Raw genomic sequence first — 19865 nt, forward strand, 5'->3', positions numbered from 1 at the left:
AGATGATCTATAGTGTTAAAAACTGCAAAGAAATCAAGAAGGATAAGGATTGGGAAAAAAGCCATTACACTTGGCAAATGAGAAATTGCCACTAACTTTGGAATGGGGAATTTTGGTTTAATGATATCAGATACCAGAATGTAGAGAATTAAGAAGATAGTAGAGGGTTTGATTATAGATAACCTACTGGTTCTGCAGATAAAACACTAGGCTAGGAAGACTCATATTCTTTAGTTCAAATCCTACCTCAAGATACTTATTTACTGTGGACTAATTAACCCTATTTACTTCAGTTCCTCAGCTGCAAAATGAGTTAAAGAAGGAAATAGCAAAATTCTACTATCTTTGCCCCCATCTTTCACGTGACCCCAAATGGGATCATGAAGAATCTGACATGACTGAGATGACTAACAACAACTTAGTTGAGGCATTTGACCAGGAAAAAAAGCAGGAGAAAAATGGGAAAAAAGCAACTGGATCAAGTGTGAATTTTTGTGAAACAGGAGACATGAGCATGCACAGTTATCTCTTCCACATTGTGGGATTTAAGAGTGTGGAGTGCTTGTGATCTGGAAAATCTGTGTAAAATTTTCTGGCCCTAGAGGAGTCTGAATTTTTATGGTATTAAAAGATAAATTTGATATTATGTACCACTATACATATATATTTATATATTTTTGATTACTAAACTTTTTCTGTGTCATCTGTTAAACTTTGTATGTCATTGTTGTCTTCCATAAAACTTCTCCCAAATTCCCATTAAATTTCTTATGATAAACTAAAATATAGTGAAATAATTATCGGGAAAGTCACAATGTGAAAAGGGTAACAGTACATAGTAGGGAAGTAATTGCTAGACAGGAAGAAAGATAAATGAGAGTAAGTATGATACAGGATTTAACTGTTGGAGAAAATGGTATAAAAAAGGTTCATTTGTTCATGTAGAGGAGTTAGCTTTGACAAGGAGAAGGTCTACCTTTTCATTGGGATAGGGTTGAAGAAGGAGATAGTCTCAGAGAGCATCTGGGTGATATGTAACAAAGAGAAGGAGAGAAGAAGGAGCTCTGGGTGAGGTCTTCAATAGGAAGACATTTTAAATAATTTGAAAAGATTCTCTAAAACTAAAAAAAACTAGTATAATCAATGATGTATTTCCTTAAAAAAATCAGTAAATCTTATCTGATAAAATAAGTCTTCTGATAGAATCACTAGGAGCTAATAGAAGTCTGGGAATGGGGTAAGCCATTTTTATCTGTAACTTCTTATGACTAGATAGCTTTCTTCTAATATTCCTGGGAGGATGAAATCAGTGAGGGAGTGCACATAATATTTTTTATAGTTTTCTATCTTAACCAATAACTGGTCAGAGATGAGCTGCAAGAATAGTGTTAGAAGTCAGGTAGAAATATTAGGAGTCCCTAGGGATGTGACACCAACTGATATTGTTTTGCAACTATGGGCAAACCTTACCTATTACCACGAAATGACTTCTTGAAAACATTCTATTAACAAAGTGATATTATAGGGGATAGTTCTATAGACAACACAATGACTATTGTAACTGGGCTGTCATCCAAATGATGTCACACTTAAGATTAGAAACTTTATGATAGAGTTTGATTATAATGTATTAAAGATGTCACTGCAAAATGACGTAAAATATATTTATATTAATTTTGCCCAAGTGTCTCTTTTTGTCAGTTATTGATGTGCTTTGGCTATAGTTCTTACATGGATAACTTATATTCTTTTAACTATCCTGAAATCCTGAATGTTCTTCCCCTCCCACATTCCCTCACTTGAGCCAAAACTAAAAATATGACTGGGAGAATGAACTTGGATAGATGATTAGTGAAATGAGATAAAGTACTTGACTGGCAAGGACCAGTTACCTTCTCAAGGAACACCATGTAGCAAAGAGACTCTTTTAATTGCTTCTTTTTTCTTTTTTCTTTTCCTGTTTGTTTGTCTTTATCTTTTTAGGGAGTCTAAGAGTTGAAGATGAGGCCCAGGACAGAGTGCTACTCTCCAAGGTTCTGGTTAGTGCTGGCTGTCTTAGCAGTGTCAGGCAGCAAGGCTCGTGCTCAGAAGAGTCATCCCAGCATTGGTATTGCCGTCATACTAGTGGGCACTTCAGACGAAGTGGCTATCAAGGATGCCCACGAGAAAGATGACTTCCACCACCTCTCTGTGGTACCTCGCGTGGAGCTGGTAGCCATGAATGAGACTGATCCCAAGAGCATTATCACTCGCATCTGTGATCTCATGTCGGACCGCAAGATCCAGGGTGTGGTATTTGCTGATGACACAGACCAGGAAGCCATCGCTCAGATCCTTGATTTCATTTCAGCCCAGACTCTCACTCCCATCCTGGGCATCCATGGAGGCTCCTCTATGATAATGGCAGACAAGGTAAAACTGGGTTTCTGATGCCGAGAAATGAGGCATTAATTCTTAGTGAAAACAAGTGTATTAATTGATAAAGATTAGGAGAGCATCTTGAGTAGAAATAGGTGCAAGATTATACTAATGGTTTGGAGAATAAGTGTAACTAATTGAACTATATTTTGAATTGTTGAGAAATATGTATCACACAATGAGAAAATCATTTATGAATATAGGCAAAGAGACAAAGATGGTGCTTGGAATGAGTAGAATTTGGGTTTTCTAAGGTGGAAGACTTTAAAAAAATGTAGTTTTATTGGTGGATTTTGTTTTTATTACTGTCATTTCTGGATCTCCTACCCCTATCCCTATCTCCCTTATTGTCCCCCATCTTGTAACAACATTTACAACAAAATAATCAAAAACTTTAGAACCATTCTAAAGATATTTTGTGGAAAGGAACTCGGCCACACTGATAAGAATCCAGACTTTTGAGTGCTTTAGAAAGCTAAGGCAACTTTTTGGTCCATTATGCTTAGAAAGGTGGTTAGAGGCTTCACCTAGAGATATCTCTTATGAAGAACTCCAGATATTGTGGAATAGTTGTATTTTACATCACTAAAGATGAGAAACTCTTATTAGATCTCTGTTGCTCCTAGAACCTAATGTCATCATAGAGAAGGAATATAACAAACAAGGAACAATGATGAAATAAATCACAAGGTGATTTATCACCTTGACTCATGGCAAGAAAATCAGGAATGAATGAATAATAATGATTTGTTTTTACTATTTCCAAGATGGACAACATTGTGCATAATTAATATTCCTAGAATGCTCTTTGTATTCAGGGCCTCCTAGAAACAAATTCTAATTGCCCAGAAAGATCCAGACTACCTCTTGTTTTTGTTCTCTTGTTAAAACAGATAAGAACATCCAGTGGATGGCCCTTCCATATATTGGGATTCTCCAATCAGGGGAGTTTGGGGATATTTGAACTGATCAAAGAGTTTTTGGGATACCTGCATCTGTGTGAAATTCATGAAATTCTGTTGTCTTCTTGGATTTTCTACTTGTGGTTTCTTTGCCCTTGTAATTTAATCTGAGTGGCTAAATTTGGATCATTTACTGCAGTAAGTGAAATGTGGCTATCTGGATTTGTGGACTTTAAAAAATGAAGAAGAAACATAATCAGTCTCTCATTCATTTCAGTTTCTTTATCTGATGGCAAATACTTCTCTAAATGAATGATTTTGTGGTAAACCAAGTGTTCACACTAGGGATGAGAACAGAAAATTTACCCACAACACTTACTGCTCAAATGAGACATTTTCCTGTCCCCATCCTGCTTTTATAACAAAAATCAAACTAACACTACCAGTCTTGAAAAGAACTTTTCAATCATTTACTCTTTGATTCCACTAACTTTTTATTGTGATGGATAATACCTGATTGCTAGACATGTCCCCATTGTTTTAAGAAATAACTGATTTCCATTTGATTTTGACTAATGACAGAATTATCATTGGAAGTGGTTTAGTAACATACATACCTCATTCCTCACACCTTTGATTTATAGAAAGGCATGAAGACTTTATAAATATTCAGTGGGATCAAGCCCAGAAAACCAAATTCGTCTAGTATTTAGTGATTTATAGTGATTGATAAACTAGTGATTGATAATTCTTACTACCTTTGTGGGTTCTTACCTCCAACACTTTTATTCTCAAGCAGAGTATCTTATAAGAAACAAGCAGAATTTCTTATAAGAATTATATTGTAAGAAACTTTTTAAAAAGATCTTCAGCCTTATAAAAACCAATAACCCTATGTAAAAAAAAGTATGACTATAGTATTGATAGGGGTTATACAAAAAGTTGGGCTTCACTGTTTAAGAAAGATCTTCTAAAACCAAAATATATTATTATGCTGAAATATGTCCAAAGTAAGATATCCAGGATAGGAACTTGAAACTATTCTCAGAAGATATAAGTATTTGGTTTGGATAGAACAGAAAACTTGGTAAGGGTGGGGAAAACACTGAAACAAAATTATTTATGTAACAGGCTTTAAACTTGTTTTTTTTATAATAGACACAGAGATCAGAAGTAAGAGCCAGGATGGAAGTTATAGTGAGTCAGATTTCAGCCCTTGAAGGGAACATTTCCTAACAACTGAGCTGTTCAAACATGTAATGGATTATCTTTGGAGATGGTGAATCCCTCATCTCAGTAGATATTTTCAGATGGGTGCAGGAATTGTTAGGGATGCCTAAGAAAGCATTCCCTATAAGATGTGGAGTAGATGAGATTAGTGATGTCAAACTGAAATAGAAAAGGTTTATATTGATTTATAAAATCACAAATTAACATTGTTGCATTGCATTTTTATTTGTTTATTAAACAAACAAACAAACAAAGGAACCTTTACCTAATTGCATTTTAACCTGGTTCTAGCAGCACTCAAGAATTTTGTTTTTTTTTTTACAAATTTACAAATTTTTGGTTTTTTTTGTTTTGTTTAAATTTGATGCAATTTAAGATCAGAGGATAGTGAGTTTATTATCTCTGGATTAGATACATTTTGAGGTTCCTTTCAATTCTGAGATTCTCACTTTTTTTGTATGCGATTTATTTATGGCCACACAGCTAATAAGTAGTAGAGTCAGTAGTTTAAATCCAAGTTTCTTGACTTCATGAATGACTCTTTCCCACTGCATTGCTCAATTTAACCACAGACTGAATAATCAATCCCTTAATAATAGGAAGATGCTTTTATACCAGTGTTCAAAATGAAAAGAAATCCATAAAAGAGAGCTGCCTCTCCAGCAAAAACTCCCAAGAGTTATGGCAACCAACATTTTGAAGTCAACCTCAGGTTTAAATAATTTTTCATAGTGTCAAATAGCAATCTTCACTTTAATCTCTGAAAAATAAGCCTTTGGGCAAATTTAAAAACTAATAACCAATCATACAAAACCTTCAAAAAAAAAGAACTTGAGTTTTTCTTTTAAAAAAATCCTAATTAGAGCTTGTGAAAGTCATCTTAAAAAGTCAAAACTTAAAAAACTGGCAAATGTTAAAAATCTCTCTAATATGTAATTGGGCAAAAAATAAAATATTATATATTAGAGAAAAAAAGTTAAGGGTAAGAGATATAGACATTTTGGCTTCTCCTTTTGGAATATATTATTCTAATTTTAGTTTTTAATATGAATAATAGCAGATTATTTGTTAAAGGACAATATGCATGATGGCATGGAAGTTCCCTATGCCCTATGATCCAAACAGATATGATCCCTGCCTTTGAGAAATTTACAATTTAAGACAAATGACTTAGGAGACTTAGGAGGAGACTGATTTAACTGAATTGGGTCACATAGTGGCAAACCATCAAATAAATATGGGGCCACTTTTCTAGCACCTCAAGGTTCTCCTATATCCAAAATAAGCAGCTGTATGATGTATTGAATAGACAGATTGATTCAACATTTTGAACAAATAAATTACTCAGACACATAAATGTATTAACTTCTCACCTGTTTAAAGGGGTGTGTAGTATGGGGTATACTACAAAGTTCTAGGATTATATGTTTAAAAGAGACTTTTCTGGTTCATTATTGAAAATTCTGTAAATCATGTAATTTCCTGTAAGGGACCTAGAAGTCATCCAATTCAACCTATACCTGAAAAAAAAAATCCTTGCTATAAAAAATCCAATAAGTGGTCTTCTGACCTTTCTTTGAAGCCCTTCAGTGAGGGAATGAATCCACTATCTCCTGAGGCAGCCATTCGATTTTTCCATAACTTTAATTGTTAGGAACCATTTTACAAAAGGTTTAAAGTTGCTCCCTTTTGACGTCTAACCTTTGTTCATTGTTCCATTCTCTGGAGCCAAATAAAACAAGTCTTATGATTTTAGATGATACTTGATTAAAAAAAAAAAGTAGAAAGCTTAATGTTTTGAGCACTGTGGATAGAGAACTGGGCCTGGAGTCTGGAACACTCAAGTTCAAATCTGACTTCAAACACTGACTAGCCTTGTGATCCTGGGCAGCACTATTTGCCTCAGTTTCCTCATCTGTAAAATGGAGATAGTAATAAAACCTACCAGGCTGGTTTTGAGGATTAAATGAGACAATAATTTTAAAGTGCTTAACACAGTTCCTGGTACACAAGGAGTACTGTTATATCAGATCTGTGCTTGGGGAAGATTAGTCTGGCAGTAAGATGAAAGATGTTTTGGCAGGACTGGTGGAGCAGCTAGTATAAGCAGAGTTATTTTAGGAGAGTATTTCCATAGCAGTGGAAATAAAGGAGAGAATGGATTTGGGAGGTATTTTGGTAATAGACACACCCTCTGTATATCCTGTTAAGTCACCTGTATCCCTCAAGGAAGTATAGAAAACCCTCATATCCTGACTCTGTGGTCAAGTCACTTAATATCCATGGATAGTCTTCCTCATCTGCAAAACAAAACAATGGTAATAGGTAACCTCTAAGTGCCCATAATGGGGCAGATCCATGCTCCCCAATAACTCATGATTTCTTCACACATCATGAAGAGGCACAGTCTCTATTTTATTTTCATCTTGAATTTACATTTTATTGCTGCAGAATGACCAGGGAGATATTTCTTTATCTCTACAGTTGAGTCTCCTGTTAGATAACAATGGCTGACATTTATATGGTGTTTTAAGGCTTTATTGGTCTGCATCAGTTTCTTCCTTTCATCCTTAGGACATTCTAATATAATAGGTGTGATTCTTCCATGCTAAGAGTTCTGCAGATGGAATTGCCATATTGTAGATGTTGCTGTTAATCTGTAGGTAGCAGCACTGTTCTTCATCCAGTGCTGGACAGTTACCCTGTGTCTCCACCTGTTAGAGAATGTATTTGTATTGAGAAAATGAAAACTCTCAATCCAGTTCTTCTTTCCTTTAAATAAACAATCCTTTGACTCTACTATTCTGTCAAGTGATTGTTTCAACTTTATCCTTTTTTTTTTACTGCCAAACTTATTGAAAGAGCTTGACAATTCCTAACCACTTGTAACTTGACTTTTTTTTCTAGGGAGTCTGGGGAAGCTGCTGTCTAGAGAGTACCAACATCCTCATATGTATTTTTTTAAACAACCTTTTCTAAATGATCTTTACCTTGGCTTCAATATTTTTTTTTATATCTCCCCTATCTCTTTGATTGCTTCTTCTCTTTCTTCCTCCTTGGCCCCTTTGCCTCCTCTCCTTCCCTAAATTCTTCAAATTGGTGTTCTTCAAAGATCTGTCTCTGGCCTTCTTTTCTGATACTACACTCTCTCCTTTGGTACTCTGGTCTTCTTCCTATTCTTTGACTATCTCATCTATTTGGATGATTTCCAAGCCCATATCTTTATTCACCATCTCTGTCCTGAGCTCCAGACCTGGATTGGAATCTATCTCTTAGAAAAATCTGTCTCCCTGGCACTGACAACGAACTCATGTATAAAACTGAACTCATCATCTCTCTCTCCTGTTCTCTCTCTCACCACCCCACTCCCCATGCTTTCTCTGACTGTTAATGTCTATTTCTGGCACTACCATTCATCCTTCCAGTTTTCCATGCTCTAAACCGCAGTGTTATCTTTGACTCTTCCCTTTTCCTCACCTCCCACATCTAATCACTAAAGCTTGTCAATTTGTGCTCCCACTACCATCAACCAAGCATCTCCCACTATCATCACCCTAATTTAGGTTCTAATTACTTCTCACATAAAATGTTATTTAATTGCCTCCTGATTGGCCTCTCTGTAGTTTCACTTTTTCTAGTTCAACCTCTCTATACATCTATTGAACAATAATGAACAATAATGGCTACATCAGTCCATTGCTCAAAGACCAAAATTAACTCCCCATTGCCCATATAATAAAGTCTATATTTCTTGGGTATATATGTGAGACCCTCCCTAATTTAACTACAAAATGCTTTTCTTACTTAATTTAAGGTTACTTACTGTCCAGTATTCAGCCAAACAAAACTATTAATTACCCTCCAAACATTCCATACTTCCTTGCCACTCTGTCATTTCCTGTATCTGAAATGTGTATTTTCTATCTTCCTTCCTACGCTTATTATTAAAATTAAATGATATAATTTATCACATACATATGAGTTATCATCATTATTATTAAAATATTCCTCACTTCTTCTATGAAAGCCTCAGAGTATCCTCACAACCAAATGTGGCCTTTTCTTCCCTCTGAGCAGTTCTAGGACCTTGTCTTTCTGTTTTATGTATTGTGTTATAGTTATTCATCAATCTGTTGGGTTTTTTTTTTTGGTTGTTTGTTTGTTTGAGACTGCAAGCTTCTTGAGAATAGGCTTTATTTACCTTTGTATTCCTCTGAACATTCGAAATGCTATATTCTCCATATTTGGCCCCTAATAAATGTGAGTAGAATTAAAAGTGAGCTCTGGTACAAAACATCCCTGCAACTGCTTTAAAAAATCTGCACTAAAAGGCAAGTTAAAACAAGAACATACCCCCTTAGGAACTTAAAAGAGAAGCTTATTTAGAGCAGTATTCAAAAAAGTTTAAAAATGTGTGAGAGCTTTTTGTCAATGCCTCACCATTTTATTTTGAGACTGGTTATTTGTAATTGGTTTAGGTTACCTGAGACTAGGGATTTACAAAGCCTGGATATATCTAGATAATGAACTCATGTTGAAAGCCTTTGACTGTGAAGGTTTTTCTGTTGTCTTGCTAAAGACTCTCTTGGGTTTTAAAATTTTGAAAAACCTTAAAAGCATAGGAAAAAAGTGTTTTGGTTCCTTTTTGATTCCCCTATAGTCATAGGATCATAGGATTTAGAGCTGAAAAGAACATGTGAGTTCATCTAGTTAAATCACCCCCCTCCCTTTATTTTTTAATAAATGAGGAAATAGGCTTAGAGAATGAAGTTACTTGTTTGTTTATGGCCACATGGTTAATAATTAGCACAGCTAGGATTAAAGACCAGTCCTTCTGACCTGCTAGCATTGCTCTTCATAGTACATCATGTTATCTAATCCCATTTCAGAGTTTTTCTTTTCAGGTTTCTGGATAAAGAAGGACACCTAATCTTAAAGACATCAAGCTAAACATTTAAAGAGAAGTAATTTCTTTACAAGCAGATTATTCCCTCAAATACATGCCTAGACACAGAATTTTCTTGTATATATGATTCTGACTCAATTTAAAAGCTCTTTATGACTTAGCTTTATCTTTGATCTATTTCCAAATGTAGTAATACTGACTAGCCCAAAATTTATCTATACTCTCTATTTTATGCAATCAAGGGGAAAGCACTTTATCTCTGCTTTCTTGTAAAATAGTAAGGTGAATATAATCATGATACCACATTTAATCCTCAAACTGTTTTGGCTATACCAAATGTCCCATAGAACATTTGTAGAGCTGAACTGCTCTTCTTGGTCACTTGGGCTTCAGTCAGCACTGAAGAAGCTGGTTCTTGGAAATAAGATATCAATTCCTTGCTTCCTGGGGACAGAAGAGGTCAAGGGATATATCAAAATAGGATCGTTTGCTAAGCCAAGAAGAATCTTACAACAGTTAAAGTCTCTGTCTGTCTGTCTGTCTTTCTCTGTCTCTATCTATCTATCCATTTCTCTCTTCTTTGTCTCAGTGTGTGTGTGTGTGTGTGTGTGTGTGTGTGTGTGTATGTGTGTGCCTTTATCTCTGTTTCTTTGTCTATCTCTATCTGTCTATCTCTCCATCTCTTTTCTTCCACCATACACATGTGGGGACTTTGTGAAACTTTCATAGACTTCTCACCAGAGGGGGAATATAGGTTATCCTCCCTTTATCCCTCAGCACCTCTGGAGACTGCTTGTATAAGTCAGTTAGAACATATGGTAAGTTAGTATGAACTTGGGACCTGAAAGTCCCAAATACTGCCTCAGCTTCTTTTTTCTTGAATTTAGATGACTCAATAGTAATCTTGAGATGAATATTTCCAGCTTAGGTCCCTCCATTTGAGTTTATTGGCTGGTGAAAGAGGGTTTTTTAGGTCCATTATTTTTGGAAAAACTAAATCCTGGTCTGAGTGGCTAGAATATCAAAGCCTTTGAGGGAGTAGCTCAGAAAGTGAGGAACATGAAGGTGAAGGTGAAATGCCTATTTAATAGTACTGCCATTGTCTCTGAGCTTTGAATGTTTAAACTGTCAGTTTTCCAAGAAAGTATAATAGGAATTACAAGTTACTATTTCATGTTTCAAATCCTTGCTGCCATGAATCTTTTGTATTTTAATAATTTATTTTGTATGGAGGAAATAACTTTGTTCTTTGTGATTTATATTGTATATTAAATATCTTTCTACATTTTCCCCAGAAATCTTTCGACATCAGCCACATCTAAACTTTCTCAGGAGGGTTTTGAGGTGGGGATATGAAAAGTCAAAAATAAAAGATCTGACCTACCTTCTGAGGCCATATTTCTTAGGGCTAAAACTAGTTTGGATATGAATCGAAACTAGGGTCTTTTAGTGGGAGATGGTATCCTCATCCTCTTGGCTCTACAATGGTGTGTTTTTTCATGGGAATAACATCTCATTAATTCTTTCAGCAAACATTTTTAATCAACTGATTAATCATTTCTTATTTGCTAAAGTACAGATAAAATGATATATCCCAAAGCACTTTGAACTCAATATAATATACAATTAATTTAGGTTCTGATGTTAGTTATTTTATTGCTTTAACTTTTCTCCCTACATTTTCTCTGGTCCCTATGGATCTCATTTGCTAATATGGTAAGAAATTATTAGTTACATACACATTGAACCTAATGTTCCTGGGAAATTTTTAGGACAGAATCATTTAAACTTCTAGTGCTGTTTTATATACCACTAAGTTGGGAGTTGCAGGAACTCATTTACAATCCCCCTTCTGCCACTATAACTACATATGAACTATCTCAGTTTCAGAAGCATTTATCACATATCTATATTTGCCTGATGTTGGGGCAACTGTTGGGGTATGACCTTGGGCCAAGAGCTACTGCTGTAAAGTATCCTTTTGTGAGGAGAAAATAAGATAATGGATGTGGAAGCAGAAAACAGAGTGCTACACATATAAAACATGTGGTTATTATCCTTTATTTTGAGGGAGAAGGGACAAAGAAATATGATTGGAGATCACAATATTGGCCCTGGCAATATTGATAGGACTTGATAGAATTGGATAATGTTGCAAAAGGATTAGGCAAGAGGCAATTGGAGTTTGTATTTGGGTTATCTGTGGCAAAGAAAGGAAAATAACAGATATATGGCATGTAGTTGAGATAATAGCAAAACATGAACATAGATAGAATATACAGAGAAAAGGACAATTGATCAGGATAAAGTGTTCCACTCCAAAAGTCTTTTAATTTTCCAAAGGACATTTGAAGATAATATTACATTGTGGACTACTGTTTTATTTATCTCATTTTTGCATTTTCACTTGGATGCTTGAGAAACAAGAGATAGTATTTCATTAGCACCTGGGTGGTCATTATGCAAAATTTCTGCTCATGGAAATTTGGCATTCATGCCTTTCCAATTTCTTTTTCCTCCAAACATTCTGTGTCCTCACTCTGCTCTCTGGCCCTACTCTTCCACATTAGTAATTTATCTAAGCTCTCTTCCCATAAGCTATTCATGATCCTATGTACTCTTCTTTTCCATCTCTCAAATCAAATTTTCTTTTCTTTGTAACCAGTGGAATTTTGCTGTTAAGAAAAAAAAGTTGAAGTTGATTATATACTTAAAGTAAGTAATTCACACTAAGGCTTGAATCACACATAGGCTTACCTATTCTTTGGAGAATATTTGTATTCCAAAACTTCACCTTGCTAACCTAGATAATTTTCTTGCTTTTTAATGTGTTCTATTGCATTTTTAAAGCTCTTTTAGAGAAAAGACTTTAAAAAATCTTTTAGATCCTGATGCCTAGTAAACATTATAAATAGACAAAATAATTTTTGTTAAGTTGATTTGAATTCCTCTAAATATAATCAATAAATTAGTAAAAATAAATCAATGTAACCATAGATACCAGGTCCTATGCTACATGCTGTTTACATAACCCAAACTAAGCTGGCCCTTCCCTTTAAGATGCTTATATTATACAGAAAGGATAGAACTCATTTACAGATAAGTAAATACAGACTAAATTCAAAAGAAACATACCATGATGGGGTAGAGTGGAAAGAGGATTGAATGGAATAACAATTGAGGAAATCAGGAAAGGTCTCTTGAAGGAGGTAATACTTAAACTAAGCCTTGAAGAGATCAAAGGTTTCTACAATGTGTAGGTGAAGAATGAATGCATTATAGAGAAGAGGAATAGCCTATGCAAATGAAAAATCATATATAGATAACATCAAGAAAGGAAAGTCTGACTGACATGCAGAGAGATGAAAGGAAGCCATGTGTAGTCAGATTGAAAGATAGGCTGGGACCATATTGTCAATGACTTTTGATGCCAAACAGATAATTTTTCTTTTATCTTAATTCCTGAAGCTTCTTTAAAAGGGGAGTAGCATGATCAACCCTATACTTTAGACCTGAATGTAAGTTCAACAGCAGAAAGAACAGAACTCAGTAAAGCAATCAGAGAATTAGTATCCATAGACATACAAAGAAACTAAATCTGGATAACATGGAATCTTGCATGAAAATTGCTCAAAATTATTGCAGAAAAAAAATCTGTAGAATTCATAGGACAAAGAGGAACCCTACCATTAGCTAGTTCAGGGATATAGTTACTAAGTTTCATTTTTTAAAAAGAAATATCCAAATAGCCAGAAAGAAGCAGTACTTGTAGCCAGAGCTCCCAATTCAATTTCTACAGTACTACTCAGAGAGGAGAAATGAGAGTAAAAGATAGAATTCGGTATAAGAAAAAAGGGATATGTAATGTAGTATTACTTGAAACTTAGCATAAAAAAGCACTTCTTCAGTGAAGTTAGAAAAATAATTTTTTTCCTTTTGAGAAATCCAGAACTGGGTTAAGATTTATTATTGGACTTGCAAGTTGACCAATCAGATAAAATGTAAAAAGGATCGTCTAGACTTGGTCAAGTAAGACATAAAGATTCAATCTGGCTCAATGAGAAAAAAAAAGCCTTGAATTTGAAGTCAGAGGACTTCACTTCAAATCCTGCCTGTGTCAATTGGGCAGTCATTTCACCTCTGGACGAGTCATTTAATCTCTCTGGGCTTCAGTTTCCTTATTTATAAAATAAGAGATCATATAATTAAAGCTGGGCAGGCCCTTAGAGTCCATATGATTCAAACTTCTCCCTTTACAGATGAAGATCCTAAGGCTTAAAGACTTGTCATTTCCCTGGTAAGTGTGAGAAGCAATATTTGAACAAAGGTCATCCTGATTCTACATCTAGAGCTCTATCCACTATGCCAGATGCTTTTAAAGTCCTTTCAGTTCTAAATGTATGACATATCATTTAGTGGTTATATGCTATAAATTTACTATATATAGCTTTCAGTAACACTTAATATAAAAGTTATTGAAAATATGAAAGCTAGCTTTTAGGGAAGAATTGACTAAAAAGGAGCACAGAGAACTAAAGGGATCTATATCTATATCTATATACAGAGAGAAAAAGAGAGAGAGAGAGAGAGAGAAAGAGAGAGAGAGACAGAGAGAGAGAGAGAGAGAGACAGAGAGAGAGACAGAGAGAGAGAGCAGAGAGAGACAAACAGAGAGAGAGAGAGAGAGAGAGACAGAGAGAGAGAGAGAGAGAGAGAGAGAGACAGAGAGAGAGAGAGAGAGAGACAGAGAGAGAGACAGAGAGAGAGAGCAGAGAGAGAGACAAACAGAGAGAGAGAGAGAGAGACAGAGAGAGAGAGAGAGAGAGAGAGAGAGAGAGAGAGAGAGAGAGAGAGAGAGAGAGAGAGACTATCTCAACCTGTATATCTCCAGCAGGGCAAAGGAGAAGGGATAAATTCAGTTCTACCTATTACTTTATTATTTTAATTACTAGGGGACCAAGGTTGCTTATATGGTCAATAATCTTATGGGGAAAAAGACAACTTTAGTCACTCTCAGCCATCCACTGCCTAGAAATTTAACAGTGATAGTTTTGCTCATTGATGGGATGAATTGATCAATTAAAATAACATGTGTTATAAGATGGCTTAAAAAATAAAACCACTTTCTGCTTATATGAAACACATCTAACTTACAGTGATTTATTCAGGTTTCCTTGTGAAGGACTAGGAAAAAATATATATGTATATATATTAAACTTCAGCTAAATCCAAAGAAAGGAAAAATTATAGTTATAACTGGTTGAGACAAGAGCAAAGTAATACTGTATACACATTATATTATGAAAAAATACACAAAAAAGACACTAACAGTATTTAAAACACCTATACCAAATCATAAAGTGACCAAGATATTAAAGGAAAAAAAACTGAAGTGAAGAAAGAATTGTGTAATGAGGTTGTAGATAACTCTAATGTTCCTCTGTCAGATATGAACAAATCCAATAGAAAAGAAAAACTATTAGAACATTATAGACTTGAGCAAAAAAGTTACTACTTCCCCCACTCCCCATAACCAGCAATATATGATAAAGAAGTGAAGATATATGAATGAATCTTAGATAATTCAATGCACTATTTGTATTCCTTTGGAATGTGAACAAAAGTAGATCATCTATTTTGACAATGAATTCATAAAAGAAGTCATACTTTATATATTGTAATTAGCAAAAATATACACAAAGGCTACAGACTGAAATATTAATAAGATAGTATACACAAAAATCAGTGAATTAAAGAAAAAAAATCATAGAAAAAACCCAAAAATATACTGAAGGAAATGAGAACAATAAGATAATATAACGACATTTATTGTATATTGGTGAGCAATATTAGCGATGAATATTTATATCCCTCTATATTAGCAAAATATAGCAAAAAACTTATATTATATTAGCAAAAAACTTATTAATAGAATGAACATTCATTTAAAACACCCCTGAAAATCATTAAATTAATAAGTCATCTGAAACATAAAAAGAAAAAAAATTAATGGTGATATTAAAAAGAATTGATAAATTAACTAATAGATAAAGCTTGACATCCTTCACCACCACCAAAACTTACAAGCTATTAGTTAATTTGATTACACAACAGAGATAGGTAAATTCAACAAAATAAAAAATTGGAATTTCCAAAATAAAAGTATTCTAAAGCATCATTAAAATGATTTCTAGGAATATCTAGAAAAAAGAATAACCACAGAGAACCAACATAATTTCATCATTAATAGGTAATTTTATATTAGCCTTTTTTTAAACAGAGTTATTAGACTGGTAAATAAGGCTTTTTGTGTTGCTTTTCCTAGGAAAAATATAGAGCTATAGATTACATAATTGCAGAGTTAGGTTAATTCAGAAATTCTTATTCCCATGGAAGATGACTAGATATTATCTTCATTATCATTCACTGAAGAGAATTCTATTTTGACCTTCAAGATGTTTCTTTTACAAAGGGGAGAAGAAGAAGGTAAGTGGGAGGAAAAGAAACAGTTGGAAATATCTCTATTCCAATCATAATTGAGGATTAGACAAGATCATATATCATAATATTTTTAGTTGAAAGAGATTTTTAGAAGTAATTTATTTTAACCATCTCATTTAATTTTAATTTTAATGCATTTTATTTATGTTGTCTTGAATTAGAGTCATTTCCCCCTCAGTCTTCCACTTTGTGGAAGTGAAAAAAATTGATTAAACCAAAACATTCCTTGGAGAAACATCATATGTGCACCTAGTAGTCTCCCACTTCCCTTCAAAAAACTCTATGTAGATAAACAAATTAGATGTAAAAGTGTCATTATTACAAAAGAGAATTAAACAATATTTATTTCAGAAGTAAAAGTCTAAACTAAATGTGACATAGAAAATACTATAAAAGTAAATAAATTCACTAATAGAAAAACTAGGGAAAAAACCTTTTGCATAAGTAAAGTAAATGCCCCGGAATAAAAAGTAAAGAAAGAACTAGAAAAAAATTATTGCAAAACCCTCTAAAATCTATATGGAATTGACAGTATTAAAATTTTGGGGACACTTCCCAGTAATTAAATGGTCAAACAAAAAGTTTTCAAAAGAAGAAATGCAAAACATCAGTATCCATTTAAAATGATTTATAGTCACGAATAATCAGAAAAATGCAAATTGAAATTGTTCTAATTTAAATACCACATGGCTATTCATTGTAAGTCCAAACACTTAATTAAATAACACATTTATTAAATACCAAGTATGTTTCAGCCATTGTGCTAAGCATTGGGGATAAATATAGCAGAAAATAGAAAACTTCAGAGTTAGAGAATTTGATGGCAAATACACTCTAACTTACTTTTGGTACTTATGAACCAACTCAATCATTTCAGGGAGAAAAAATGAATTTTTCAAGAAAATTGTTCCTCTCTTTTGACCAAACATTCTTACTATTGGATTTGTACATCAAGAAAACTCCTTTTAAAAAACCTATCTGTATGAGAGTATTCATAGCTACAACATTGGTAATAGCAAAGAATTAGAAAGAGTCTGTGTGATTGAACTAATTGTCATATTGGATTTTAATGGGTTATGCCATCAGGAACAATGTTAAAAAATAATTCAAAAAGATATACATGAATTGATGTAAATAAAATTGAGGCAAAAGAACATGCACATTAACTATTACCAAAGATCTCTTTCAATAGTGACAGTCAGATAAACACACCGAAGAGTGTTGTTACTAATTTATAAAATACACATTTCCTTTCTTTAACAAATGGAAAGTGTTAAATTCTAAGTTTGAAGGTGTTATCTGTCCTACTTCCTCTTTTTTGTTGTTTTGGTTGTTTTCAGGTATTATACATTATTGGAGATTCTCTTGTGAGTTTTGCTTGGTTATTGTATAATGTGTTGAAACAATATTTAACAAGGAAAAATCCCCTCAAGGCTGTGAGGTACATGTGGGATCAAAGTAGTGTGCATCATGCAGGGATGGTGAAGGCAGCGGGACAGATGTGGATGGTCATTAGTATAGTACAGTAGCCAGCAAATAAAGCTAACTGATGCTAGGATTCCTGTCATATTTAATATGCTGGGTAATAGGATATTCAGAATCTGGGGGACAGGGGGAGAATCAAACACTCCCCATGCATTCTGCTGCCTAGGCAACAGAATTCATGGAGGTGTGGGGAAGTATCAGCCCTTTAGCCTTTCCAGCATCATGTTGCTAGGACAACAAGCTTCTGTGGGGAGCTGGAGCCTTAAAGCAGCTTCTGCTTGCTGCCACCACCCACTTGTACCTCCTACTCTGGCTGCCTACTCTATTTCCGAAGCCTGCCATCTGCACCTCATTACTCCCATTGCTTTATGGTTTCAACACCTGGACTGCTACATACAGCTTTAGTTCATCTCCTTGTCATGAATCTCATTTCTCTCAGCATTCCACATTACATATTTGTATCCACTTCTGGTGAAAAGCACCTATAACATTTCAGAAGAGGAAAGGTTTGTGGTCTGGGAAGGTAAGGGATGGTGGAAAGAGGAATTTAATGAGAAGAGGGGGAAGGAGAGAAGGAATCAGACTGACAGAGGAAGGAAAGGAGAGTTATCTGATTTTCATTGTGCAATGACTCTATGCTAGTTTCTGACATCTCAGATATGATATTTCCCTGGTGGAGGGCTAGTTTTTCCCCATTAGATGCTCCCTTTTATTTTCCTGTGGAGAAAATCTCTGAAGAGAGTAGACATTCTATAGCAATCATTCCCTATGTTCATGCCCTTGCTGTTTCTCAAAGATGTCTCCTTGAGAACCTATTTTCTCATCCACTAACCAATAGTTAGCAAGTAAGACCCAGATGGAGATTGCTTATGATCCTGATCTCAAGAACCTCTTGAAAAGTAATGCCATCCATCAGACCTGTTTCCTTCCCAGTTCCCCACAGCAATCATTAAAAGGAGAAACCACTGCCTCAAAACCAGCAGAAATAAGTACTGAACAATTGCCATCAAATAGGTAAGTCCAGGAGTCCAGGAAAAGGCAGCCTCTCCCAGAATACTGTTCCTGCTTCCAGCCCAGCCCTTATAACTTGAGGTAAACTCTGTGGAGATGCAGCCTGGCAATTACTCCTATAGGTTCTATAGCCAGAGCTACAGAAGATTGAAAAAGTTCTTAGCACCAAAAATCAATGGAACTATCAAATGGTTCAACATCAGAAATAGAATTTTATTGCTGGAAAAAGAGGCATCTGCTTTCATGATATACCCTAAGACCATGAGACATTTCCATTTGACTTAAATCTGGAACCTTTTCTATGTGTCTTCATTAGAAGGTTGAGTTCTGTTGGTAAATAGAACTCACTGTATTAAATGTGGGGGACACAAAAAAGGTAAAAGCAGACCCTGCCTTTGAGGGGCATAATCCAGATGGAGGCACTCATATTTAAATGAGGAGTTTCTTGAAAGTAGGGATTAATTTTTCTATTTGTATCCTTAGCTTTTAGCACAATGCTTTGCACATAGGAAATGTTTAAAAATGCTTTTGGTTCATTTGACAATCTGTCAAATGTTAGTTTTAGATTATAAGGATTGAGTCATCTTTTAGTTTAGCACAGGACACTCAAAAATACTCAATAAGGATTATTTGAGGAGAGAAGAATGGAGGAATAGGAAAATCAGAGTAATAGAGGACAAAATTGGAAGTTAGTATTGAGTTGTTACAGAAAAGACATTGGACAAATCAGGTTGATTTGAAGTGCTCCTTCTGGCATCAGAACCACTAGTTCTAGGATGATTAGGTCAGTAGCAGAAAACAAAAAAAAAATAACCACAATGTTCTTGTGATGGGAGATACATAATAGGTCATGGGACCCATAATACATAAGGTCACATTGCATTAGGTTGTTTTCATGGTTATCCCAGTGGTTATGGCTCATTTTTTTGTGTGTGTGAGATAGACTATACCTTGAACTTTATAATGAGATAATATTTATAAAAAGCATTTAGCACAGTGCCTAGCACAGAGTAGGTACTATATAAACACTTATTTTCTTCTCTAAGTGGGAGTCTTAGCAGTTTGGCAGGTAGAGAAAGAGAGATCGAGGGAAGTCCTAGTTCACTTCTTCTCTGACTGCTTTCCCTTCCTGTTTTTTTTTAGCATGTACATCCAGTCCTATTATATCAAGTAACAGTTAAAATGAGATGACATTTTTGGTAGAATAAATTACCAATAGAATTGGTAAGCTTTTTTTCTTTTAGTAAATAGAGCCAATTCAATAAAACAACTTTTTTTTTTTAAAACATGAAATCTGTATAGGACACTGCCAGATTAGGAAAAAAAGGATAAATAAACAGGTTAGCTAACTAGTTTTTGGAGACTCCATAACTGCTTTATCTGGTCCTGGTTCATCCCTCAGTCTTTTCCAT

The 19865-nt window shown here is 34.6% G+C and overlaps 1 protein-coding gene across 1 annotated transcript in view; it reads left to right on the forward strand.

The window, feature by feature from the left end:
• Positions 1–19865, forward strand: part of LOC127538666 (glutamate receptor ionotropic, NMDA 2B-like) — a 362778-nt gene that overhangs the window by 180582 nt on the left and 162331 nt on the right. Inside the window, exon 3 of the mRNA XM_051962432.1 lies at positions 1984–2412. Coding sequence (XP_051818392.1) covers positions 2002–2412 — 411 coding nt within the window. The 5' untranslated portion in view covers positions 1984–2001. The remainder of the gene's footprint in view (positions 1–1983; positions 2413–19865) is intronic.

Source organism: Antechinus flavipes, chromosome 5 (assembly GCF_016432865.1).
Source record: "Antechinus flavipes isolate AdamAnt ecotype Samford, QLD, Australia chromosome 5, AdamAnt_v2, whole genome shotgun sequence".
In the NCBI taxonomy this organism is placed as follows: Eukaryota; Metazoa; Chordata; class Mammalia; order Dasyuromorphia; family Dasyuridae; genus Antechinus; species Antechinus flavipes.